Source organism: Miscanthus floridulus, chromosome 4 (assembly GCF_019320115.1).
Source record: "Miscanthus floridulus cultivar M001 chromosome 4, ASM1932011v1, whole genome shotgun sequence".
Taxonomy (NCBI): Eukaryota; Viridiplantae; Streptophyta; class Magnoliopsida; order Poales; family Poaceae; genus Miscanthus; species Miscanthus floridulus.
This window is the reverse complement of record NC_089583.1, coordinates 12,707,090-12,733,901: the sequence shown is the minus strand read 5'-3', so window position 1 is coordinate 12,733,901 and position 26,812 is coordinate 12,707,090. Positions and strand designations below refer to the sequence as shown.

The window sequence follows — 26,812 nt, the reverse complement described above, 5'->3', positions numbered from 1 at the left end:
CAACTTCATATTGGACCAGATTGTACACGTCAGAGGCGCCTACCATGACCGAGAGTCCGACTTAGGTACAAATCCTCAGTACCAACACCTTCGTGAGACTGAAAGGCTAGCTCTAGGACGTTGATAACAATGTGTATGGAATTTGTATATTTAATGATGGATTGTATATATTCTTGTGAATTAGACTTGTAATTGTAGTTTATAGAATACTCTTATGCTTGTAGTCGCGGTCGTGGGGTGTTCGGCAACGCGAACGTTGGTCACGGGGCGTTCGGCAACACGAACGCGGTTCGAAACGTTGGTCGCGGGACGTTCGGCAACGCGAACGCTGTTCGGAATGTTGTTGTGGGACGTTCGGCAAAGTGATTTTGAATTGAAAATTTGATTTTTTTTGTGGGAAAATGTACTGTAGGGGCGGTTCTAGATTGAACCGCCCCTACAAATACCTGTTTGTAGAGGCGGCTGGTACTACAGCCGCCCCTACAAATCTATTTGTAGGGGCGGCTGGTAATAAGAGCCGCCCCTACAAATATATTTATAGGGGCGGCTGAAAACACTAGCCGCCCCTACAAATCGATTTGTAGAGGCGGCCTGAAAACCGCCCCTACAAATGTATGATTTATAGAGACTCTTGCGTAGGGGCGACTGGACAAACCGTCCCTACAAATGATCTATAACCGCCCCTACAAATGTTTTTTGACGTAGCGTGAAAAACACATGAAAACGATACAACAACATGAGACGAGGTGCTAGTGCTCCAGGGAAAAGCAGCAGAATACTCATCTGGGTAGCGAAAGGTTACTTAAGATCCAGTATCGCAAGGAAATTGCCTGAGTATTTAAATATATAAGGTAACTTCGCAGAGATGAGTGATAGCATGTTAGCTAGTGCGGTAGTGGCTAATTGTGTCCAGGAACCAAAGTACAGTAAGTTGATCTAACTTAGAGATCACAATGTTCACCATCTAGTACTATCAGTCATACGAAAGCATCACCAAAATACATTTCCGCTGCCTTTCGGGCCCAAGCCTGCAAAACATCGGAGAAAAGAAAAACTCAAATTACCATCTGCAAAACCAATCCAATTCATTCGCTATTATACTGGAAAGTGCAAACATAACAAGCGATGAGTACCTAAGATGAAGTGCCACTAGTGCTACCATCAGAGTCTCTACGATGTTTGCCAAGCAAACCTACATTGCAAAAAACAAAAAACAAAAAAAAAATTAGTTCAACACCACAAAGAGATAACCTACATTGAAACAAAGATAAGATAATTTAGAAATAATAATGAACTGAGAATAATGCTAGAGCGGATGCTAATGACGGGGACGCACCAGCAAAAGTACCATGAATGAGCCTTAAGATGAGGTACAAGACATACAGATCAAGGAGCCAGAAGCACACATATACGAGTCCTGGAACATGACGGCTGAGGGTCCTAGTCTCCTAGATGTCCTAAACCGTTGACAGCAAGAAGAATACGTGCTGCGAAGTATCCATAAAACAGAGATTGCGCCAACTATGTGAATTAGGTTGTTGACTGGTAGCAGAGTCCAGAAACTAATGTAGGGCACCAACCCGCTTGTGAGAGCAATCAATGAGATAATCTGTTTCCAGTTGATCTGCAAGAATTTAGACAGCTTCTCTGTCAATGTTTGACGCCACATATATGTGATGATGTAGTCGATGCTACATGCTAGGAAACAGACAGTCTGTTCGCTTGCTCGTATACGATCGTGGATTATAAGCTAGAACAATATTTTTCTCTCACACCAAACCAGCCAGCAGTAAATAATCCACGATCGTTTACGACGAAACGAACAGGCTGAGACTCTTCCATTCCATTTGAACACAATTATGATACCTTAAATAAACAACCATGCCGTTTCATGATGCTGATTCAAAATGATCTACGGTGCTAGGTTGGGGTTTATCTCAGTATATTAAAGTAAGCTTGGATGGTTCAAACTGCAACGATCAACATCCCCATTTCGAAAGTGTGAACTGTGAAGACACTTAGGGTTAAGACATCTGATCCAGGATCGATTAATGGTTGCAATTTTCACCTACGTAAGTAGGAGAAGATCATATATAGCTGCCTGGAAGTTCACAATTAATCAAGAGTACTCATGAGGTTGGGTCAAAACCGCTTCACTTGGAGGGTTGGTCAAAACTAGAATCTATGGGGAAGACGACTAGTTAGGGACTTGGAAGAGTATAGTTAGGCTCAAGAGTACAATGCAACTTATAATAATGACTTAATGAGTAGGCCTTGGCAAAATCTTGACGTCATTTAAACATCTATTGGGATCTATTGACCAAAGGTACATACTACCGAGCTTCTTGGTTCAAAATCATGGAATCTGTGTAAAAATTCCTTGAGAGCTGATACATTTTTAGTGCAAAACTGTTAACAAGTTGAATCCCTACCTCCCAGTGTCACTAGATATTCAGAGATCTACCATCCGAAGATTTCAGTTTCAGCAGTGATTCTCTACCTCTACTTCTCTTTCATACCATCCCTACTACTTGTTAACCAACTATTACATGACTCGAGTGGACATGCTATCATCACTGTGAATGCAAACGGGGAAAAAAAAGATAGAGAAAGAACTAGTGCACCTAGCTTGCTGTTGATGCGCTGACGCACCGGCACCACCGGCTTCCAAAACTCCTCCAAAGCCTGCATTTCCTCGCCCTGGTTCATATTAATCCCTACTCGTTAACCAACTATATGACTCGACTCGAGTGGACATGTTATCATCATTGTAAATGCAAAAGAAACAAAAAAAAAGTAGAGAAACAAGCAGTGCACCTTGCTGTTGTTGCGCTGAGGCTGAGGCACGGGCACCACCGGCTTCCAAAACTCCTCCAAAGCCTGCATTTCCTCGGCCTGGAGCCGAAATGCCAGCATCGCGTCCTTCATGCCGCTCACGCTTTCCTGCACCGTCCCCAGCTGGTGCTGCAGCACCTGCACTTCCGCTTCCGCGCCGGCGACCTCCGGCTCGTCGGCGCCCTCTCTCCGCCGCTTACTGGCCTCCTCGCCCTTAGACCCCTCGCTCTCCCGGTCCCGCCGCCGCAGCTGCTCGAGCTCCCGCAGCCGGCCTTCCAGCGCCGCCTGCAGCTCCATCACCCTGCCCTCCAGACCCGCGACCGCCGCCAGCCCTAAAGCAACTGCCGCATTCTCCGCGTTCAGCGCGGGGAGGCGGGGGCGGGACGGAGCCGGAGGCGGAGAGGGAGGCGCCTCCTCGATCTCCGACGTGCCGCACGGTGGGCCGAGGAGAAGATGGCGGGGGAGGGGGACGCCTGAGCCGCCAGCGTGCCAGTTGGCCGCCGCCGCGGCTCGCCCGCGCTCTCCAGGACGAGAGCAGCGGGCAGGTCCGCGTCGTCGGTCGCCTTTTGCTTCCCCTTCTCCGCGGCCACCGTGCATCGTCTCGTATGGCTTACTCGTCCCCGGCGGACGCCGCCCGGCCGCGGCGGCTAGGGTTTCGGACTAGACTGGGGAGGAGGCGGGTGGTGAGCTGGAGGAACTCAGGAGGAGCCGGACGTGGCGTATGGGAGAAGCCACGGCCGGCTGAGCGTTTTTTATCAGTGTGTCGCTCCACGAACCGGCCATCCAAACAGGTCGGACGTACGTACTTGCCAACAGAAGGGCCTCGTTATCTGTGCCTAGCTGCCCTGCCGTTTGTCATTTACCAGGAGCGGTTGCAGAGCCTTGGCGTGCAACTCTTCTCCAAGCAAACAGCTTTACATTCTTTCTTTTTTTTTTCCTAAACGAAAGAATGGTAAGAAAAACAAAACCTTCAAGCCAGGCAAATCGAAATGGTACGAGTGCCCTTGTCAAAAGTATACGCTGAAATTTGATTTAGGCTAATGGTTATGCTAAAATATTATGAGAGAAAAATATTATTTTATGGCTAAAAAGTAGCTCAAGCGAACAGGGCCAATATAAACGCAATAATAATCAAAGTTACATTTTTAAAACCAGTGATGGATCTAGGATGAAAATTTAGAGGAACTAGCTTCGAGTAGTTAAAGGCACGAGCAGGGAGAGCTCTTAGGGGCTCCGGCTCCTCCAAAACACGTACTGTTCATGCTATTGTTCATTAGAGCTGTTTTTCTCTCTCTTATCTAAATGACCTAAGAGCCGAGAGAAGCCACATTTTGGGCTCCTCCGGCTCTAACTCCTCGGCCATTGTAGCATGGAGCCGGAGCCAGAAGGAGCCCGACCAAACAGGCCCTAGGACGGACCCACTGAGCCAAAAAAAACTACATTTGTTCTCTCTTGTGCTGCTCCATTCATCTACTTTCTTGGCTCTGTTCGCTTGAGCTTATTCAGAACTACTTTTTAGCCATGGAATAATATTTTTCTCTTACAACATTTCAGCATAAGCATTAGTATAAGTTAAATTTCAGCATCGACGAAGAGGGTTTTCTCTCGCACTCCTTTGCTATGAATAGAAATTTAGGGACACATGTATCATTTTCTACCTTCACTGGTCGTTCAAGGGAATCTAGACTTCTTCTCTAAGCAAATAGCTTTATATTTTTCTTTTTTTCCTAAAAGAAATACAACATGTTCGCTTGTTGGTTTTAGCCAGGGCTTATCAGCCAGCAAACAATGTTTTCCTCTCACAACAAATCAGCACCAACCGGACTTATCAGTCCAGTAACCAACCAACGAACATGCTCATAATGGTAACAAACACCCTGTTCGCTTGTTGGTTTCAGCCAGCCAACAGTGTTTTCCTCTCACAACAAACCAGCATCAGCCAGCCCAAACCAGTCCAGAAACCAACCAGCGAACAAGCCGAAAAACAAAACCTTCAAGCTAGGAAATCGAAATGTTATGAGTTGCATTGTCAAAAGGTATTTTTCCAAAGAAGTATAATATAAACACAATAATAACAATCAAAGTTACATGTTTGGAACATAGATGTGTAAATTAAAATAACGCTTGGCACCGTAAGTAGGACTCACTCTGTCCAGGTAAACATGTAATTCTAGAGTAGGGAATGTGTCCCATGAAAATGCAACTTTAGAGATGAGCTAGCTTCAAGTAGTTAAGACGAACCCACTGAGAAAAAAAACAACTATATTTGTTCTCTCACTTAGTGCTCCCTCGTTCATTTTCTTTCTTGTACTCCTTTGGATTCATCTTTTCTCTCGTCCTCCTTTGTGGTAGATAGAAATTTAGGGGCACATGTATCATTTTCCACCATCGGTCATTGACGGGTTCATAAACCCAGGGTCCCTAATGGGCCTGCTTCCCAGCAAAAAGCTCAGCCTAGCAGACGATATTGCGGACGACATGCAACTCCTGGGCCGGCCCAGATACCTAACGACAGGCCATAAGAGTGATCCAACCTCCGACCAGAACGCTTCAGACTCTGACCTGCCTCTCTGACCGAGAGGCCTGGCCAAGGAGGGGCGACGCTCGCTTCCGACTCTGACCCGCCTGTCCAATCGAAAGGCCTGGCCAAGGAAGGACAACGCTCGCTTCTGACTCCGACCCGCGTCTTCGACCGAGAACACACCAAACCTCTGCCTGTGGCTCTTCTCCGACCGGCGCGGTCAGAGCCGACTGGGAATGACCGAACGAGGACGCCCGCTCGGTGAGGACCCAAAAAATCAGGCGGAGCAGATAAGGTAAGGTACGCAAGTCAACCGCAATACCGAGGACTGTACCCTGCACACCTGTAGGGCAGTACTGTTAGGCCATGTCAGAAGGGTACTTTGCAACCTTTCAGACATGTCAGGACAGGAACAGTGTTGTGGGCACCGACATTTGTCCTATAATATGGTAGGCGCCGATATTTGCCATACTAGAAGAACATGATGGAACCAACCACATGTATCAGGGCATCAACAATATTATAGGCGCCGATAAACCGTCTCATATCTGATGGCATGGGCAACAAGACTAGGTAGTACAAACTCCCTCTCTATCACTTGTAAGGCCGTCCCCTTCATCTATAAAAGGGGATGTGCCCTCTCCCAAAAAGGGGGATCGATTCGACGAATAATAGACAACACATGGATCATTTTGACTCACTCTTTGCTAGCTTTCGACACTCTAAAGCTACACAGAGCATATGTTCCAATACTTAGCACACGTAGGAGCTCCCATCACTCTCGGCCCTTCGGTCCAGAGTCCGACCGAACCTCTGATACCCCCCATCTTATTCCCACTTGTTTGTAACCCCACATCACACTTTGAGCACCTAGGCTCCAGAATAAAGTCACTGACTGACTCAAACTGGACGTAGGGCACATTGCCTGAACTAGTATAAACCCTGTGTCATTGAGTGCTAGGCCACATCCGATCACAACGTATGGCAAAACGACAAATATTTACTAGTTGGTCACTTTTCGCACCAATAGTTGGCGCCGTCCGTGGAGAGAACATCGTACGTCCACACTTTTTTGGTCATCGGATGGCCCACCTTTCCGCCATCTGAAAGGGTCGAGATGGCGACTAGCGGGGGGGGGGGGGGGTGAATAGTATTTACTAAAACTTAATCTCATCGGCTAACCAAAACAAGTGTAGAATTATAACTATCGGTCTAGCCAAGACTATACCCCTCTATCTATATTCACTAGCACCTTTCAAAGATACTAATTAAGCAACAAAGGTGCCGGGCTAGCTAGAGTTCTCCTAACCAATTCTAGAAGCAAGGTCACACAAACCTATGCCACTAGTACTTTAAGCGACAAGGGAGCTCCTACACATGCTAGTAAGCAAAAGCACAAAGCCAACTAAGCTCACTAGCAATGCTCAATAACAAGGCAACCAATGCTAAATTAGAGAGCGCAATTACTTAGCTACACAAACTAAGCAATGTGACTAACAATGTTACGCAAACCAAATTAGCCACGCAAGGGAGCTACTTCTATGCTACACAAGCAAGAAGGTAACTAGTAAGCTACACAAGCTAACTAATTACAAAAGCAACAACACAAGCTCAATATATATGAAAGTAATCGCAAGCTTGTGTAATGGGGATGCAAACCAATGGGAAGAACAAGGTTGACACGGTGATTTTTCTCTAGAGGTTCAGTGTTTGCCAACACGCTAGTCCCTGTTGTGTCGACCGCTCACTTGATGGTTCGGCGGCTAATTAGCATCACCCGCTAAGCCCGCACGTCGGGCGCTGCAAGAACCTACCCCGAAGGTGAGGGTAGCTCAATGACACGCTTTACTAAAGTTGCTCTTCGTGGCTCCCGCGGGGCGAGCACAATGCCCCTCACAAAGCACTTCTCCGGAGCGCCGCACAAGCTTCTTGCGGGCTTCCACGGAGACCACCACCAAGCCATCTAGGAGGTGGCAACCTCCAAGAGTAACAAGGACCACCGGCTTGCAACTCGATCACCTAGTGCCACTCGATGCAACTTCACGATGTAATCGCACTAGAATCGCTCTCTCACACAATTGAATGATCACTATCAAGTATATGTGAGATGGAGGGCTCCTAAGCACTCTCAAGCATGGACACTAAGTCCCACAAGGTACTCAACACCAGCCATGGCCGAAGGCCACTTCTATTTATAGCCCCAAGGGCTAAACTAGCCGTTACCCCTTCACTGGGCAACTGTCGGGTCGACCGGACGCTCCGGTCTTGTTGACCGGACGCTGGACCTCAGCGTCCGGTCACCCAATGATAGCCACGTGTCACCTGCGTTCAACGGCATTCTTCTGATCTCAACGGTCATCTTCAGACCAGACGCAGCAGCTTCAACTGACTGAACGCTGGACCCTCAGCATCCGATTGTTTACAGTAAGGTACCAACCCTGACCGGACGCGTCCGGTTAGTCGTGATCGGACGCAGCCCCAGCGTCCAGTCACTCTCCAGCGACACTGCTTTGTCCGACAATAGGACCGAACACTGCCTCCAGCGTCCGGTCACTTTTAGAGCCAGCGTCCGGTCGACAGACCGACGCTGCACGCTGACTGCCACTACTGACCGGACGCTGAGCCTCAGCATCCGGTCACTGCATGACCAGAGTCTGGTCCACTCTGTGTGACCTTTCTCATCTCTGTTTCTTCATCGAGTTGATCCACATCAACTCTAACTTCATCTCCTTTGTAAATGTGCCAACACCAACAAGTGTACACCACTATGTGTATGTGTGTTAGCTTTTCACAATCATTTCCCAAAGGGTTAGCCACTCAACTTGTCACGCCACTCAATCCTAGCGACGACGTAAAGTTAGATTACTCGAGTGGCACTTAGATGACTGATATGCAAACAAGTTTGCCCCTCTAGATAGTACGGCCATCTATCCTAAACCCAGTCATAAACTTCTCTACACACCTATGACCAGTGAAATGAAATGCCCTAGGTTATACCTTTGCCTTGCGCATTCCATTCCATCTCCTCCAATGTTGATGCAACACATGCACCAACATGATTAACAATGATATGATCCACTTCATATCATCACGTGATCGTATTGGTTCATCAATCTTGACTTCACTTGCTCTTCACCATTGCCATCGTCCATCGACGCCAAGTCTTGCCCAAGCTTCACCGCCACATGATCCATCACTCCAAAGCCTTCGACTTGCCCTTCACGCTTGCAACCGGTCCATCAAGCCAAGTCTTGTCTTGATCTTCTCCACCTTGATCATGTGACTTAATGTCATGTCTCATGTGCAATAAGCTCCTTCATCACCACATGTGTGAGCTTTGCAACATCTCTAAGCTATTTTCACCTTCATGGCATATGTTGCTCACACATATGTACCTGTGGACTAATCACCTATGTATCTCACATAAACACAATTAGTCCACCTAGGTTGTCACTCAATTACCAAAACCAAACAAGGACCTTTCAATCTCCCCCTTTTTGGTAATTGATGACAATTCAACAAAGATATAGAAATTAAGCTCTTTTGGATTCATGTTGCTTGCCCAAGCAATTTTACCATGTGAAAATGATTTTGGACAAGTACCACAAACCCAAGATAGTAGTATTAGCTCTCCCTACATATGTGCTAGAGTGGTTGATTTTAAGCTTGCACATATGCATAGATTAAAATTGTGGGAGAGTAATTACTACTAAATGATGCTAAGGTGTATAGAATAAACCTTTAAAGCGTGTACCAATCGGAGTAGCACCTTTAAGTTCATCCTTAGCACCATGGTTAGCTAGATATCACTTAGAAATAAAAGTACTAGATACCTTTGTGAGATCACCATTAAAAGCAAAGTACTAGCATTACTTGAAAAGCGTACCGAGTGTCTAGCTATCATCTTATGCATGCTAGTTATCAAATCATCATTCAAGTTCTACAACTAGCATACACCACACAAGCATGCATATTGAGTTTGAAAGCTTATGCAATGCAAGCAAGCACATGAATATGCACATATCAAATGGAATCAATCAAAGTTCATGAGCTTGCTCCCCCTTCTTGTGTGCTTCTCTTGTCCAAGAAATTTTGATCCATCTCTTTTCTTCAATGTTGCTCTCTCTTTGTCCATGTCCATGTCCAACCTCTTAAGCTTTCATATCTTATCTCTCCCCTTACACAATTTATCTCTCCCCTTATAAAAGCTTTCATATCTTTGTACAATCTCTCCCCCTTTGTCATCAATTTCCATAAAAGGTGAGTTTCTCATTGATGTAAGGGTACGCATTTGGGATAGATGATTGAGGCTTGAATCTTGCATTTTTTATGGACATCACTTGTTTGTTGTAATGACACCACTTGTAACTTGTACCCCTTGTATCTTGTGTAGGGCTTCTTGAGATACCACACTTAGATTCTTTGATCTTGTTATCAATTTGTGTGACAACTCCCCTTTGTGATAGCATGGGTCATCTAATTGATACACTTGAGCTCTTGTAGTTGAGGGATACATTCTTCATTTGATGATCACTTAAAGTTGAGGATCACTTGTGGAACCATTTTCTTGCATGATTGATATTATGTGTAGATGTGATATCACTTGAAAGAATATTCTAGTATGGAACCACTTGTTGGATTTATCAATAAAAACCACTTCTTGAACATTTGCTATCTTCATGAGTACCACTTATAGGATATCATTTGTGAGTTGATCTAGACATAACCTGTAGATTCTTGATGAAATACTTGAGTTTAGATACTATTTGAAACAAACAAACTAGATTTTCATTTGCATTGTTGTCTTGTGCTTGTACTCTTATCACTATCATGAGCTTCTATGATTGACGTGAACTAAATTGATTTGCCTAAGCTTTTAAGTCTAGTTTGAACCAATGACAAGCTTCTTCACACCTCTTGCAAGGGTTATCTTGCCAATGTTGTACTTGTCACTTGTTAGCAATCCAAATTGAGTCAAGTACTTGGGTTCACTAGCTCATGAACAAATTTATGTACTAACCACTAGATCAAGTAATCATTCAAACAATAGTGGTAGGCTATGAATTTAAGCATTTCATTTGTTATGCATGATCCTATGAAGCATGTACTATATGCACTAACCGCATACTAGTAAGGGATGAAATGATCATGCACATTACAATAATACCTTTGCTATGTTGGAGTAGAGGATAGTCACATAGATTCCAATTCATTACTCCAATAGCAATGTGAAGTCCAATTATAAGCTTGGTGAAGACCAATAGATACCATGTTGAATTTCATTCTTCACCCATATAAAATGAATACCACTTATGATCAAGTGCACTTTCTTATTGTGGTTGACTTGCTTTGTCTTTTGATGTATGCTTGCATGAGAGCATCAATTTGAGAATACCACTTGAAATATCATGACTAGCTCTCTTTTGGGTGTTGCTTGCTTTTCTTGATCAACCCTTTTGATTGCTCCAACTAAGCATCTCAAATGTTCTTCGGATCACCACTTCCATGTTAGCCTTCCAAGTACCACACTTAGTTCACCTACACATAGGCGGCAAGCCCCTACACTAGGAAGAAGTGACCTCTCTCCAAGAATCATTCTTGATACTCACTTGAAATGACTTGATTGATTGATCCAAGTGATGGACTTAACTTGATGAGTAACCTTGATTCCTTCTTTAAGTCCTTTTCTTTCTTCTTGTTTAAGTTCTTTTCTTTCTACCAAATGATCTCCAATAATCACTAGAAAACCTTCAACTTCATCTTGAGTTTGATCTTGATCTTCCAATTTGAGTACCAAATGTATGCAAAGTACATTCCACAATAAAATGGCCTTGTACTCTTTGCTTGTCATGCTTTTAGATCATCTCAAAACCAAACTTAGGTACCTCAAACACTTGTAAACATGTTTCCAACTTGAGGACCTTTCAATCAAAGTGACTCTAGATCAATCCAACATTTGTCACTTTTCTGACAGATTTTGTACCCTTCAAAAAAATAAGCATATCTCCCAAAGTACAAATCCAAATACCACGAAATTTGGTGGAGATTTTCTTTACTAAGTTATCTAGCAGCTGTAAAAATTTAAGCTTCATTTGACTTCTAGATTGCGGCCATATTTCAATTCTTCCACCACTGCTACATGCTGAAAACTGCTGCACTAAAGCTGACAAGATCCACTCCAAAACTGAATTATTTCTTATCCAATTCTCATGAAAATTTTACAGCATCTTATCCCGTAAGTCTAGAGCATGTACACCAATTTTCATGCTAATCCAATAAGTTTTGATTTCTCAAACATCGCTAAGATCACAGCTCACTCAGATTTTCAATATAGGACAGATTTCAATCACTTGAGCTATACTTCATCAAGTATGAATCAAACTTGAAACCAACTTGTTTGAATACTTTCACAAGACATAAATCCATTCAATCCACTTACTAAATGTTATCTCATGAATTTATCCAACTCAAATCAATCCAAACTTGATTGCTAATCAATTTATCCATTCAAACATCTTATAGCAAGCAACATTGCGTATTTATCCAATTCAATCAACTCATATGCACCCAAATGAAATGATCAACAAGAGATATACCTTGGTTAGCTCATGATCATTCAACTAGCAAGCTTCAACTCAATTATTTGCATGTCATCAAATATATCCAATTAATCACCAACAACTTGAATTATAGCACTTGTATGTTGATAGCGCTTGGACTTCACTCAATTTTCTCTTGGCATTGGGTTTGGATGTGCACTAAGCTTCATAACTTGATTCAACATATGATGAACAATGTGAGATCAATTGAATTAAGTCTCCAATGCCGATGGTAGCTACAAACAATCATCCACTTTTTGATGGTACCCAAATAATTTTGGGTCTTCTCAAGTTAGGTGCAACATACTTAGGCATAGCCTTAGTATGAATAGCGGGATATTTTGAAATAGCAACCATAGAGGTACCATTACCATCCTTTCTAAGCACATTATTATCAATAATTGAAATAGGCTTAGAAATATCACCTAGGGGACATGAATGTGCCATGTGTCCCCTTTCTCGGCATGAGTAGCACTTTCTCTTTGCTTGAGCCTTCTCTTCTTTGCTCATGTGGTGCTTCTCATTGCCTTGCCTCTCATGGATTGCTTGAGCCTTCTTCTCAAGCTTGGTAGGATACTTAGAGGCAAAGTGTCCCACACTTCTACACTTGAAGCACTTGATGTGAGCATGATCTTTCTTCTCTTCTTCATTCTTGCTCTCATCATCTTGGCATCTTGAGTTTGCATTGGATGCCTTGCCTTTCCACCCCTTCTAGTTTTCTTTTTCTTTATCATCAAATCACCACCATCTTCATGGTTGATCTTGATTTGAACTTAGGGTGTCTTCTCATGCTCAACTTATGGCTTTGGTTGAGGCTTCACTTGTTGCTTCACCAATTGCTTGGTTGGGCACATTGAGGTAAGATGACCCCAAGTGCGGCACTTGAAGCACTTCACATGCCTTAGCCTCTCTTCTTCTTTCTTCAACTTGAGCTTTTCTTCATTGGGGCAACCATTTGCAAGATGTCCCACTTCATGGCACTTGAAGCACATGAAATGAGAGAGCTTCTCTTGTTCTTGTTTCTTCATATTTCTTTCGTCCTTTGTCATCTTCTTCTTGAAGCCAAGGCCACACTTGTCACCATAGTTTCTTTGAGTCTTCAACATGTGCTCAAAGGTGACTTTTGAGTTGTAGCACCTCTCTAACTTATTGCTCAAATTCTTCACTTCATTTTTTAGCTCATTGTTCTCCTTCAAAAGGTTAGTCTCACAAGATATAGAAGTAGATCAAACATCTATATGTGAAGAGCATGGCATATCTAATAAATCATCACAAGAGGTGGATACATGCTTTTTGCCTACATCACAAGGGTTAGCAATAATATGTGATTGATCAATTGACCCTTGTGATGAACTCTCATTATTTTTAAGTTTCTTGGTAAACATTTTAATGAGAGAAGCATGTTTTTCTAATAAATCATCATGAGATGCAAGTAGTGTCTCATGATTCAATTTTAGCTCATCATGTGAAGATTTATAAGCATTAAGTAATTTCTTATGTTCTTCACAAGAATTCTTTAGAAATGAGTTTTCATTTTCCAATTTCAATGTTTTAGCTTTCTCATTTTCTAAAGACATGGTCATGCTAGCAAGTCTACTAACAAGCTCATCATATGAATCAACATGATCAACCACATTATCATTTGTTACCTTGGTGTCACCTTGTGACATGAAGCAATGTGGTGATGTAGTTGGAGAGCTTGTAGTAGCATCTTCATCATGGCTTGAGCATGAACCATCATCACCATCAAGTGTGCATGGTGTAGCATCATCACTTGCAACACTTGTGGCATCATCATCAACCTTGTCAAGTGAACTTGTGGTAGATCGATCATCATCATCATCACTTGACCATGAGGTGGAGCAATCTTCCACAATCACCAAATTGTGGTTATGCTCAACACACTCATGCACCTCCTTCTTAGGCTGACCCTCCTTCTTGAATTTGCCATCATCCCATGTGGAGGAATCACCGAAGGTTTCCTTGATGGACTCCCATACCTCATGAGTGGTTCCCTTGATGTTTACTTGTTTCATGAAATCAAAGCTCAAAGCATCCATTAGATAACAACAAGCATGTGCATCAAATTCATAGAGAACTCTTTGAGCTTTGGTGAGATTTCTATGATCCAAGACATGGGTGAGACCGCTAGTGACAACCCACAAAAATTTAGGTCCCTTTGCACAAAAATGATCAAGCATGTGATTTTTCCAAAGTGCAAAGTTTGCACCATAAAAAATGTGTGTCTCACAAACATCTAGCCCATTAGACGCCATCCTCTCGGGTCGGTGAAGACCATAAATGAGAGACCTCACTCTGATACCAATTGAAAGGGTCGAGATGGCGACTAAAGGGGGGGTAAATAGTCTTTTCTAAAACTTAATCTCGCCGGCTAACCGAAACAAGTGCGGAATTATAACTATTGGTCTAGCCAAGACTACACCCCTCTATCTATATTCACTAGCACCTTTCAAAGATACTAATTAAGCAACAAAGGTGCTGGGCTAGCCAGAGCTCTCCTAACCAATTCTAGAAGCAAGGTCACACAAACCTATGCCACTAGTACTTTAAGCGACAAGGGAGCTCCTACATATGCTAGTAAGCAAAAGCACAAAGCCAACTAAGCTCATTAGCAATGCTCAATAACAAGGCAACCAATGTCAAATTAGAGAGCGCAATTACTTAGCTACACAAACTAAGCAATGTGACTAACAAGGTTACGCAAACCAAATTAGCCACGCAAGGGAGCTACTTCTATGCTACACAAGCAAGAAGGTAACTAGTAAGCTACACAAGCTAACTAATTACAAAAGCAACAACACAAGCTCAATATATATGAAAGTAATCGCAAGCTTGTGTAACGAGGATGCAAACCAACAGGAAGAACAAGGTTGACACGATGATTTTTCTCCCGAGGTTCACGTGTTTGCCAACATGCTAGTCCCCGTTGTGTCGACCGCTCACTTGGTGGTTCGGCGGCTAATTAGCATCACCCGCTAAGCCCGCATGTCAGGTGCCGCAAGAACCTACCTCGAAGGTGAGGGTAGCTCAATGACACGCTTTACTAAAGTTGCTCTTCATGGCTCCCGTGGGGCGAGCATAATGCCCCTCACAAAGCACTTCTTCGGAGCGCCGCACAAGCTTCTTGTGGGCTTCCATGGAGAACACCACCAAGCTGTTTTGGAGGTGGCAACCTCCAAGAGTAACAAGCACCACCAGCTTGCAACTCGATCACCTAGTGCCACTCAATGCAACTTCATGATGCAATCACACTAGAATCACTCTCTCACACAATCGAATGATCACTATCAAGTATATGTGAGATGGAGGGCTCCTAAGAACTCTCAAGCATGGACACTAAGTCCCCCAAGGTGCTCAACACCAGCCATGGCCGAAGGCCACTTCTATTTACAGCCCCAAGGGCTAAACTAGTCGTTACCCCTTCACTGGGCAACTGTCGGGTCGACTGGACGCTCCGGTCGTGTTGATCGGACGTTGGATCTCAGCGTCCGGTCGCTCGATGACAGCCATGTGTCACCTGCGTTCAATGGCATTCTTCTGATCTCAATGGTCATCTTTAGACCGGACACAGCAGCTTCAACTGTCCGGACGCTGGATCCTCAGCATCCAGTCATTTACAGTAAGGTACCAACCCCGACCGGACGCGTCCGGTCAGTCATGATAGGACAAAGGCCCAGCGTCCGGTCACTCTCCTGCGATACTACTTCGTCCGACAATAGGACCGGACACAGCCTCTAGCGTCCGGTCACTTTCAGAGCCAGTGTCTGGTTGATAGACCGATGCTGCACGCTGACTGCCACTACTGACCGGACGCTGAGCCTCAGTGTCTGGTCACTCATGACCAGAGTCCGGTCCACTCTATGGGACCTTTCTCATCTCCGTTTCTTCATCGAGTTGATCCACATCAACTCCAACTTCACCTCCTTTGTAAATGTGCCAACACCAACAAGTGTACACCACTATGTGTATGTGTGTTAGCTTTTCACAATCATTTCCCAAAGGGTTAGCCACTCAACTTGTCATGCCACTCAATCCTAGCGATGATGCAAAGTTAGATCACTCGAGTGGCACTTAGATGACCGATATGCAAACAAGTTTGCCCCTCTTGATAGTGCGGCCATCTATCCTAAACCCGGTCATAAACTTCTCTACACACCTATGACCGGTGAAATGAAATGCCCTAGGTTATACCTTTGCCTTGCGCATTCCATTCCATCTCCTCCAATGTTGATGCAACACATGCACCAACATGATCAACAATGATATGACCCACTTCATATCATCACGTGATCATATTGGTTCATCGATCTTGACTTCACTTGCTCTTCACCATTGCCATCGTCCATCGACGCCAAGTCTTGCTCAAGCTTCACCGCCACACGGTCCATCACTCCAAAGCCTTCAACTTGCCCTTCACGCTTGCAACCGGTCCATCAAGCCAAGTCTTGTCTTGATCTTTTCCACCTTGATCACATGACTTAATGTCATGTCTCATGTGCAATAACCTCCTTTGTCACCACATGTGTGAGCTTTGCAACATCTCCAAACCATTTTCACCTTCATGGCATATGTTGCTCACACACATGTACCTGTGGACTAATCACCTGTGTATCTCACATAAACACAATTAGTCCACCTAGGTTATCACTCAATTACCAAAACCAAACAAAGACCTTTCACCATCCTCAGCATGGCGGGCTCAAGCGATACGACTCGCTTTGGCTCACTGGAGTTTCCTACACTCCCACCTGTTGGGATGTGAGTTCCTCCTGTCTTCGAGCCATCCCATACCTTACTCTTTGGAAGCCTAGACTTCGTTGCCGACTGGCTCGGCATGCTTCGCCTTCACAAGGAGGCACTTGTCCTGACGCCCATCGGAGGAGGAGCACCCCCCATCGGCTCTAGGACACCCAGCGACCTCAACGACGAGGTGCCTATGCTTCGCTCTGAGCCTACGCTGGGTTCAAACCCCACTGTGAGTAGTGTACATATTGTTCTTTACTCGCTATTTACCATCTTCCGCCGATTCTCTAGAGGGACCCCATTGTCCCTACCATGACTGCCATGCGATTGGTTCCCCTATGGCTTCACGTCCCCTGCAGACGTGTATGCATGATGGCTCCAAAAGATGCTAACACTGCCCCCTCTCACATCTAAATTTGTGGGGATGGCGGGCTACACTCCCTTCTCTTTTCACGACCTCATGGATGATGAGCTTGAGAGCGATAGCTCCAGCATCGGCAACATCGTGGCACCTAGCCACCCTCTATCCTAGGAGTGTGCTATGGTGGACGCTTTGGGACAGCCACCGGTGGTAGCGGAGTCTCTACAGACCCACACCCCTTCGAACCCTCATGCAGAGGCCCTCACATGTGCATAGGAGCACGATGAGGAGCTACGACAAAGGCGGCAGAACCAGCCGCCACTTGCACCGGAGCGCTCGGCATAGCACGCTGTGCCATGCGCACGTAACTCGGCGAGCGGTGCCCGGGGTCGCGCCCGCCAGGTCCAGCGCAACATCATGGATGGGGGAATGATCCCGCATAGTTCACTCAGGCTGGCTAGAATATCGTCGCTGCAGCGATGCTTCTACGTGGCCTTCCAGAGCCTGTTGACCCCTAGGAGCAGGCGATCCACCAAAACCTTCGGGCGCTGGTGGAAACCACCACTGTTCAACAGGCGGAGAGCTCTGCATCTCAACACCGACTCGCTGTCTCTCTCCCCCACCGGGGGAATGGGGCCGCACCAGTCGAATCGCTCCATCCGCTCACCACTATAGCCACCAGATGCGGAACTAGAGGCCATAGTCGCACCATGGCCTGACCCGGTGCCTGCTCCACATCGACCCCCATGCGCGAACGCCTCGGGCCGAATCGAGATGCTCGTAGTGTCATCAACAACCAGTGTGAGGCCCAACATGATGATGACATCCATCGAGGGGCGGTGAGAGCTGGCGGCATGGGCCCTGGCCGGACCATCAAGGGGAGCGAGGAAATGCACCCCAGACATGGTCGCCAACAAGACAACTGGAGTCCTAGTCTAGATGACCTAGGACCATGGGCCTTTGGCCAACACATCCAGAGAGCACCATTCCCACAGCGCTTCCGACCGCCTACCAACATCACCAAATATACCAGAGAGACGAATCTACAAAAAAATCTAGGCTTTTATAACAAACTAAAAGTGTCATGGAAAGTACAAAATTTGTCACAAAATGAATGGTATGACAAAAAACCACTATCATGAAGGTCGTCATATAACGACCATCACAAAATGTACCTTGTGACTATAATATGGAAAACCGTCACAAAATATGATGACCTTTTGTGACAGTTTTGTTGTGTCGTCATATATTGTACACATTTTATAACACCTGATTGTGTCATAAAAAGAGTAGTCAAATGGTCATTGAATACCATGATCGTCACAAATGCTGAGTGCGTACCCTAATTAATGCTTGCTATTATGACGATAAGAAGCGTCATGTATAGGGTAGTAAACAATGGTTAAGAAGCCGTCATGCATTATATATTCATTCAGTGATGAATCTTAGCACAGGTCATATAACATAGACATAAAAGTCAGCATCATCATTCACATAGAACCTAGATCATATGATACATTACATAGTGCAAATAGGTTCAAACATCACACAAGTTTGTGGTTTACATATGCAAATAAGTTCATATAGTTTCTGACAAGACAGAGTTTGTAGTTCTGGCAATACATTAGCTCCCATGTCCCTCACCACAAAGTAGAAGAATGTGCACCTTGCAAGAATATGTAGTTCCCATGTCCCTCACTTCCCTCCTTGCTTGCTGCAATTTTCAACTAAATAAAACAACACAAAAGAAAATTAGTTGGCAATAAACTTAAATAGAGCTAACATTAAATTGTCACGCTCCACCTCTTATTTGGAAACAGCAAGACACTATCAATAGATTCTTTCCAGCCCATATGACAGAGATAATAATTGGACAGTGGCAACATACAGTGCTTATAACCATTTGTATATTGCAGACAAGTCAGTGCCATTCATGAATCTAGGAATCACAAGTAATTGTCATGAACTGGCAAAAAATAGTTGAGAGAATGTCTCACCAAATGCAGCTTGTGCAAGCTCCACATATCTGTTGTACCTCCTGCCTGAGACAGCCTCATGAAGCTTCACTAGGATCCAGAGCGTGTATAGTTGTCAGAAATAAGCAATAGTCAATGAAATTATCCCCTAGCTCCTGCAGTCCAAAGAGTCAAAAACAGTGATATGTCAGAAATGGTTCTAAACTTTAGCAATAATAATTTAGGGACATTGAATACTTCAGGGAAATTGGCTGAGAAGATTGAAATCCAGTCCAACTGGACGCCATAACCAATGGTAAAAAAATGATGCAAGATTTTTTTCTTTTTCAATTGCAATAAAGAAAGTATAACCTTACCAATTAGTTACAAGTACTGCACACTTTATTTGTTCTAAGTTACACATGCTATGCTCACAACAATTCAACAAACTTCAAATCAGAGAAGGAAAAACAGAAGGACAAAATTCTATGAACATATGAGATTTATACTGTGATTTGAAAACTTCTAATTGTCTCTCCCGACACCTTCACACATACTGGCAAATAGAGCATCCTCACGAATATAAATATAGGAAGGAGAGGGTTAAGCAGTCACAAAACTTTTCAATCAAAAGATTGGACCTGTTGAGCCTGACCTGAAGTTGTTTGACAATCCAGAGCGGCAATTGAAGCACAAAAAATTTCCTTGGTAGAGAAATTCCTGCTTCACCTCAACTAAATTTGCTCCTGCAAAATTATTGGCATGGAAAACCACCATAAATAGCTTGGATGTAACGTTACTTTAATTTAGTAGACCATGAAGGAAACTCACATGATCAGAGGCACCATTTATTCCCTGATGTTCTTTAATTTAGAACCAGAATTGAGATGATGAAATCTCCTTTAGCATTGAGTTTGTCAGTTTCCTCAATCTAGAAGAAAAAACATCTAGCGCCAGAGCACATAACAAATTAAATGAAAATCTAGTGGATGAATATTATTTCAGCACATAAGAGCATTGGGGAAAGCAATGTTTTTGGATTTCCTACTTGATTTCATAATCTGGACACAAAATCTTTTAGAAGCAAATGAACTCAGCAATCAACTAACATACTAATGGCACCCCAAGATTGGAGACCTGCAGGCTTGCTCATGGCTTTCGTGCTGCTGTGCGTTCAAATCTAGAGACGGACGTCTTGAAGGAACAGAGAGCTCACCTTGGCATTCAGTTCATGGGGATCTAGCAGGTAGCCCATGGAGCCGCCCGCTACTGCCGCCACCATATATCCACCAGGGGCACCAAATAGCAAAAGGAAACATTGTCTGCATCAGATCGAAACAAGATCAGCCATATTGGAAAACCAAAATTTGTTTGCATCAAACACTAACATGTAGAGTATTGTTGCTTGCTTCAATTCATCACCTAACCAGAGTAATCTCCACGCATTAATCCATGGGAGGCGCTAGTGGAAGCAGCGGATGGTTGGCAACATAGGGGTGAAGAATGGAGGTGGGCAGGAGCAGTGACCGCTTGCTCACCATCCAAGGCCTAGGAAGGTGAGTGGGAGGAGGAGCGCCTGGAAGCCGAGGCCGGCGTTGAGGGAGTGAAAGGCGGCATAGCGGGGCGTAGCCGCCGTGGCTCTCGGTGACAGGCAGCCAGGCGTCGCACAGGTCAAGGCATGTGAGGTGGCCCACGTCCTCTAGGTACCCGCGCAGGACCTCCACCACGTGACGCCCAGGGTCCCAGAGCCCTTGCGCCTCCCACCGCCGCCTCCGTCGCCCCCGCCGGCTCTAGTCGGCGTCGCCCGTCCCACTCCCGAGCTGCAGCAGCAGGTGCACGAGGGAGTCCTCCGCCACCGTTGCTTGTGGAATGGGAGAAGGGAGGAAAGCTAAAGAACAAAGTTAGGGTTCGACGGAAGCAGTGAGGCGAGCATCTTTACCATCCATTTTTCGATCTAACGTCTGGGACGAGACAGGCCTTTGATTTGGGCTGTGGTGGGCCAAATTCAATTAGGGTTTAGGTCTAATATACTACGTTAAGTTTTTTTATTTTAACATTTAAGTATATTTTTTTTAAATGAACAGAGTTGTACAACTCATGGTCTTTCAAATAGAAAAGTTGCCAACAACAAAGTTGTACAACTCACTAAGATCTACAACTTTTGTTTTGATCAATTCCCCATCCGAGTTTGATTGAACTATTTAAAATTTAAATTTCAAAATATAAGGAATTTAAATAGATTTTTGGGGTAATAAATGATTTCAAATAGAAAAAATCTCAACAACAAAGTTGTATAACGCATTGAGATCTACCACTTTTGTTTTGGTCATTTTTTCATATGACTTTGTTTGGACAGTTTAAATTTTGAATTTCAAAATATAAGAATTTCGAATAGAATTTTAGGGTACTAAGTAATTTCAAATGAAAAAGTCATCAACAACAAAGTTGTAGAACTCATCGAGGTCTACAATTTTTATTTTAGTCATTTGTTCATTCGACAAAGTGATAGTAACATTGTCCACAGATTTTACATATCTCTCTTACAGTTTCATAAACTATAAGACATATATGTAAAATATGTGGACAATGTTACTATCACTTCGTCGGATGAACAAATAACCAAAATAAAAGTTATAGATCTTGATTAGTTCTACAACTTTTATGTTTATAACTTTTTTAGCTAAAATCATTTACTACTTCAAAATATTGTTTGAAGTTGTCATTTTTTGAAATTCAAATTTTGAATTGACAGAACAAAGTCACATGAAAAAATGACAAAAAATAATAGCTGTAAGAACACAATAACTTGATAGATCATGATTTTAGAAAAATTTAGAAAAAAAAGCATCATATTTAGAGTTAGTATGCGGGAGAAATACTAGTTACAAGTTTTAACCAGAGATTAAAAAGAGAAATTACTCTTGTTCATGATAGAGTGATTTCTCTTTTTAATCTTTGGCTAAAACTTGTAACTAGTCTTTTTCCCAAATACTAACTCTAAATGTGATTCTTTTTTTCCTAAAATTTTCTAAAATCATAATCTATTATTTTATTTTGTTCAACTTTCTATGTGACAAAATTTTCAAATTTTGAATTTAAAAAAATTACCACTTCAAACCAGATTTTGAGACCCAAAATGATTTCAGCAGAAAAAGTCATGAATGTAAAAGTCATATAAGTCTTCAAGATCTACAACTTTTATTTTGGTCATTTCTTCGTCCGAATTCGTTTCGGTAATGTTAAATTTGAGTTTCAAAATTTGATAAATTCGAATGGAATTTTGACATAGTAAAATGATTTCAAATGAAAAGGTGAGGAACAACAAAGTTGTACAACTCATTGAGATCTACAACTTTGGTCTTAGTCATTTCTTCATCCAAATTTGTTTGAACAATTTCAAGCTCTTGAATTTGAACTCAAAATGGATTTACAAATTAAAAATAAAAAAGAAAGAAAAAAGAAAAAATGTCTCTCGGCCCTTCTCTTTCAGGCCTGGCCTGTCTCCCTACACCTGCACCCCCTCTTCCTTTTCACCTGGGCCGAGGCCCAGCTCTGAGCCCAACAGACGTGGGTCAAGGGTTCCAACTCTTACTGGGGTATATTGATGTTGGGGGCCACCATGTTTGAAATAATGAACAGTGATGCTCCACAACCATCACATAAAAATAGCACATATCGTCATAAAAACGCCACCATCAATCGGCTCCTGGCGACTTACATTTTGTGATGACACTTGGAACCTATATGTGACAAAAAAACAGCGTCATCATAAATAATTCTAGTTGTCCTGATTTTATGACGCTACAGACTTTTGCGTCATATTATGATATGACAAAAATTTACCCCATCATGAGGATTTTTGTCATAGAAAGAAGGATTTCTTGTAGGCTCAAAGACTTCCGGCTCGCCTACCAAGTGGGAGGAGTGGATGATGACCACTTCATCATTCAATACCTCCCATCTGCGTGGGGGAACATGTTCAAGCATGGCTCGAATTCCTCCCGCATGACAACATCCATGACTTGGCGGATCTCAAGAGAATCTTCATCAGGAATTTCTAGGGGACCTATGTTTATCCTAGGAATTCCTAAGATCTCAAGAGCTACCAGCAGGAGCCCAATGAGTCCCTACGAGATTACATCCGTAGGTTCTCAAAACAATGCAACTCCCTTCCGGATGTCATCGATGCAGACGTCCTCAGTGTGTTCCTCTCCGGAACAACCTATGAGTCTTTGATTCACAAGCTTGACTATCTAAAGCCCCGGACCACCCACGACCTGCTCGACATCACCATGAACCATGCCTCTGGCAAGGAGGTGGTCAGAGCGATCTTTAATAGAGGCCGGGACAAGGACAAGGCCAAGCATGAAGATCAAGACGAGGTCCCCTTCACACAAAGGGGCAAAAAGAACAAAAAGGATCGATGCCGACCGACCAACTCTACGTTGGTCGCCACGGCTGATCGCATGGGCAAGCAGCCCCAGTAGGGCTAGCCTAACCACTTCGACAAGCTCATGGAGAGCCCATGTACCAACCATGCCTACCCCATCAAGCACCTCTACAAGGACTATAAACTCCTCAAGCATTTTCTACGATAGGCCGATGGGTCGAAAGAGGGAAAGGGCAAGGAGGCAGCAGCCAAGAAAGGAGGCACAGTGGGCAAGGATGGGGATGGATTTCCCAATCCTGAGGAATGCCTCATGATCTTTGAGGGTCCGATGCCGTCTACTCCAAGCGCCAGCACAAGGTGCGCTATAGAGAAGCATATGTCGCCGAAATGACCATCCCCTCCTTCCTTAGCTGGTCAGAATCTCTGATGACTTTTGATTAGAGGGACCATCCCTCCCACGTCGCTAGACCGGGTCGCTACCCACTCATCGTCTATCCCATTGTCCGTAAGAAGCACCTCACTAAGGTGTTGATGGATGGAGGCAGTGATATCAACATCCTCTACGTCAACACCCTCAACACCATGCGCATCCCCAAATCAGAGTTCCGCCCAGTGAGCTCTCCCTTCCACAGTGTGATCTAGAGAATGTAGGCATACCCACTGGGGTAGATTGATCTGCCCATCACATTTGGTGACCAAGCCAACTTCCGCTCAAAGGTCCTTACCTTTGAGGTGGTAGACTTCTCAGGGTCCTACCATGCCATCTTGGGCCAGCCATGCTACGCCAAGTTCATGGCGATTTCCAACTACACCTATCTCAAGTTGAAGATGCTGGGACCGAACGACATCATCACTATGGGTATCACCTTTTCGCATGCCTCCATGTGCGACCATGAGCATTACGAGCTTGCCACTGTCGTCATCAACTTAGCCAAGCTCCCTTGGCTCAGAGAATCATCGATCCCAGTAGTCCTAGACTGCAACAAGCCAACCTCCTCGACTACCTTCTGCCCACTCGAGGAAACTAAGATGGTGGGGATCAACCCCACCGACCCAACCAAGACGGTGTGGATCGGGACCCTAGCTCCTGGCCAAATAGGAATGCGAGCTCACTGACTTTCTATGTGCTAATCGTGATGTCATTGCATGGAAACCCTCTAACATGCTAGGCATACCACGAGAGGTCGCTGAGCATGCATTACGCCTTGTCTTGGGCTCAAAACCCACCAAGCAATGCCTACGTTGCTTTGACGATGAGAGGTGCAGGGCCATAGGCGAGGAGGTCACCAAACTCCTGGCAGTCGGATTCATCAAGGAGGTATACCACTCCGACTGGCTTGCCAATCCTATTCTAGTTAAAAAGAAGACTAAAAAATGGAGAATGTGCGTTGATTATATTGGCCTCAACAAGGTGTGCCCAAAGGACCATTTTCCTCTGCCACACAAAGACCAGATAGTTGACTCCACCATAGGATGCAAAATCCTCTCCTTTCTAAATACCTACTCAGGCTATCACCAGATTGCGATGAAAGAGTCTGACCAGTTCGCAACCTTATTCATCACCTCGTATGGTTCGTACTGTTATGTAACCATGCCATTCGGTCTGAAGAATGCTGGCGCCACCTATCAATGGTGCATGTAGCAATGCTTCACCGACCAAATCGACTCGCTCAACCAGCCTAACCAAGTCGAGCGGCCAAAACCAACAATCACCATCTATGTTGATGACATAGTGTCAAAATGGCTTAAGCTTGTGACCTGATCACAAACTTGGCCGCAACGTTTGCGAACCTCCGAAGGTTCAACATCAAATTGAATCCCAAAAAATATGTTTTCGGGGTTCCAAAGGGGAAGCTGCTTGGATACATCATGTCCAAACATGGCATCGAGGCCAACCCTAAAAAAATCACAGCCATCTCCAACATGGGCCCTATAAGTAATGTTAAGGGCGTATAAAGGCTCATCGGTTGCTTGGCCACCCTGAGCCAGTTCATCTCCTAGCTAGGCAAGCGGGGGATGCCTCTCTACAAGCTTTTCAAAAAGATGGACGCTTTCATTTGGACTGAGGAAACACAGCAGGCTTTGGAGAGCCTCAAAGCGTTGCTGACGTTGGCCCCAATCCTTGTCGCTCCTGAACGGGGAGAACCGCTCCTCCTCTATGTCATGGCGAGCAACCACATGGTAAGCACCGCCCTAGTCGTTGACAGGGAGGAGCCGTGACACCACCTTAAGGTCCAACGACCCGTATACTTCATTGGGAAGGTACTCACCGATGCCAAAGTTCATTACCCCTAGGTGCAAAATCTTCTATATGCCGTGCTGATGGTGACCTAGAAGCTTCTACACTACTTCACCGACCATGAAGTCTTGGTCATCACTTCATACCCGCTAGGAGACATCGTCCGCAACCGTGACACCGTGGGACGAATCTCCATGTGGGCACTAGAACTAATGGGTGATGACATCAGGTACATTCCCTGCACCGCTATTAAATCCCAGGCTCTCATGGATTTTGTCCCTAAATGGACGGAGGTCCAGCTACCGACCCCAGATGTCACCCATGAGTACTGGATGATGTACTTCGATGGGTCCGTAATGGCATTTGGCTTGAGGGATAGAGTGGTTCTGATCTCCCCGGACAGGAGCAGGCTTCGCTACATGATCTACCTCCACTTTTTGGCCTCAAACAATGTCACGGAATATGAGGCCCTCATTAATAGACTACGCATCGCCATCGAGCTCGGCGCTATGCAGCTCTACATCTGCGGTGACTCGGAGTTGGTCATCGACCAAGTCATGAAAGAGTCCTCTTGCAAAAGCCCCCTCATGGAAGCATACTGCCAGGAGGTATGCAAGCTTGATAAATTCTAAGGGATCGAACTACATCATGTCTCCCAAAAAGGACAATGATGCCGCTGATTTTCTATCAAAATTGGGTACCAGGCAGGTTCCATCTCCAGACGGGGTCTTCATCAATGACCTTCATTAGCCATCCACCCGCATCCTGGAAGGTCTGATCTAGATACACCCCGATGCCAGCCTAGTGCTTGGGGGCTCCAACCTCGATGCCTCCATGCTGACATCGTCGTGGTAGCATGCGATCAAGCCAACTAGCGAGCACCACTACTCGCCTACCTCCTTGAGGAGGTCTCCCACCCAAAAGGACTAAAGCGTGATGGATCGCTCGATGTGCCAAGATGTTCGTCACAATTGGTAATGAACTTTACAAGCAAAGTCCATCGAGAGTACTCATGAAGTGCGTCCCTACCGACCAAGGGAAACAACTCCTCCTCAAGGTCCATGCTAGAATTATGGACATCACACGGCCCTGAAGTCGCTGGTTGGAAAAGCCTTTCGCCAAGGTTTTTACTAGCCCACCATGCTATG

General features: G+C 44.6%; 1 protein-coding gene and 1 long non-coding RNA gene across 5 annotated transcripts; both read right to left on the bottom strand.

The window, feature by feature from the left end:
• Positions 1–834: 834 nt before the first annotated feature.
• LOC136550956 (uncharacterized) lies at positions 835–5,842 on the bottom strand. 3 transcript variants are annotated; one of them, XM_066542537.1, is made up of 6 exons: positions 2,818–5,842; positions 2,625–2,700; positions 1,581–1,624; positions 1,337–1,487; positions 1,134–1,192; positions 835–1,028 (listed from the first exon to the last, which is right to left on the bottom strand). In XM_066542537.1, the coding sequence occupies exons 1-4, from the start codon at positions 3,430–3,432 to the stop codon at positions 1,458–1,460; spliced, it is 765 nt and encodes a 254-aa protein (XP_066398634.1). In that variant the 5' UTR covers positions 3,433–5,842; the 3' UTR covers positions 835–1,028; positions 1,134–1,192; positions 1,337–1,457. The 3 variants fall into 3 exon arrangements, with proteins under 3 accessions (XP_066398634.1, XP_066398635.1, XP_066398636.1); XM_066542538.1 differs by lacking the exons at positions 1,337–1,487; positions 1,581–1,624; XM_066542539.1 differs by lacking the exons at positions 1,337–1,487; positions 1,581–1,624 and having other exon boundaries at positions 2,625–2,685.
• A 12,727-nt stretch (positions 5,843–18,569) lies between these two features.
• On the bottom strand, positions 18,570–20,922 carry LOC136550954 (uncharacterized). 2 transcript variants are annotated; one of them, XR_010782410.1, is made up of 6 exons: positions 20,458–20,922; positions 20,252–20,357; positions 19,867–19,982; positions 19,691–19,781; positions 19,078–19,211; positions 18,570–18,807 (listed from the first exon to the last, which is right to left on the bottom strand). It is a non-coding gene; the product is annotated as an uncharacterized lncRNA (long non-coding RNA). The 2 variants fall into 2 exon arrangements; XR_010782411.1 differs by having other exon boundaries at positions 19,867–19,966.
• Positions 20,923–26,812: the final 5,890 nt, after the last annotated feature.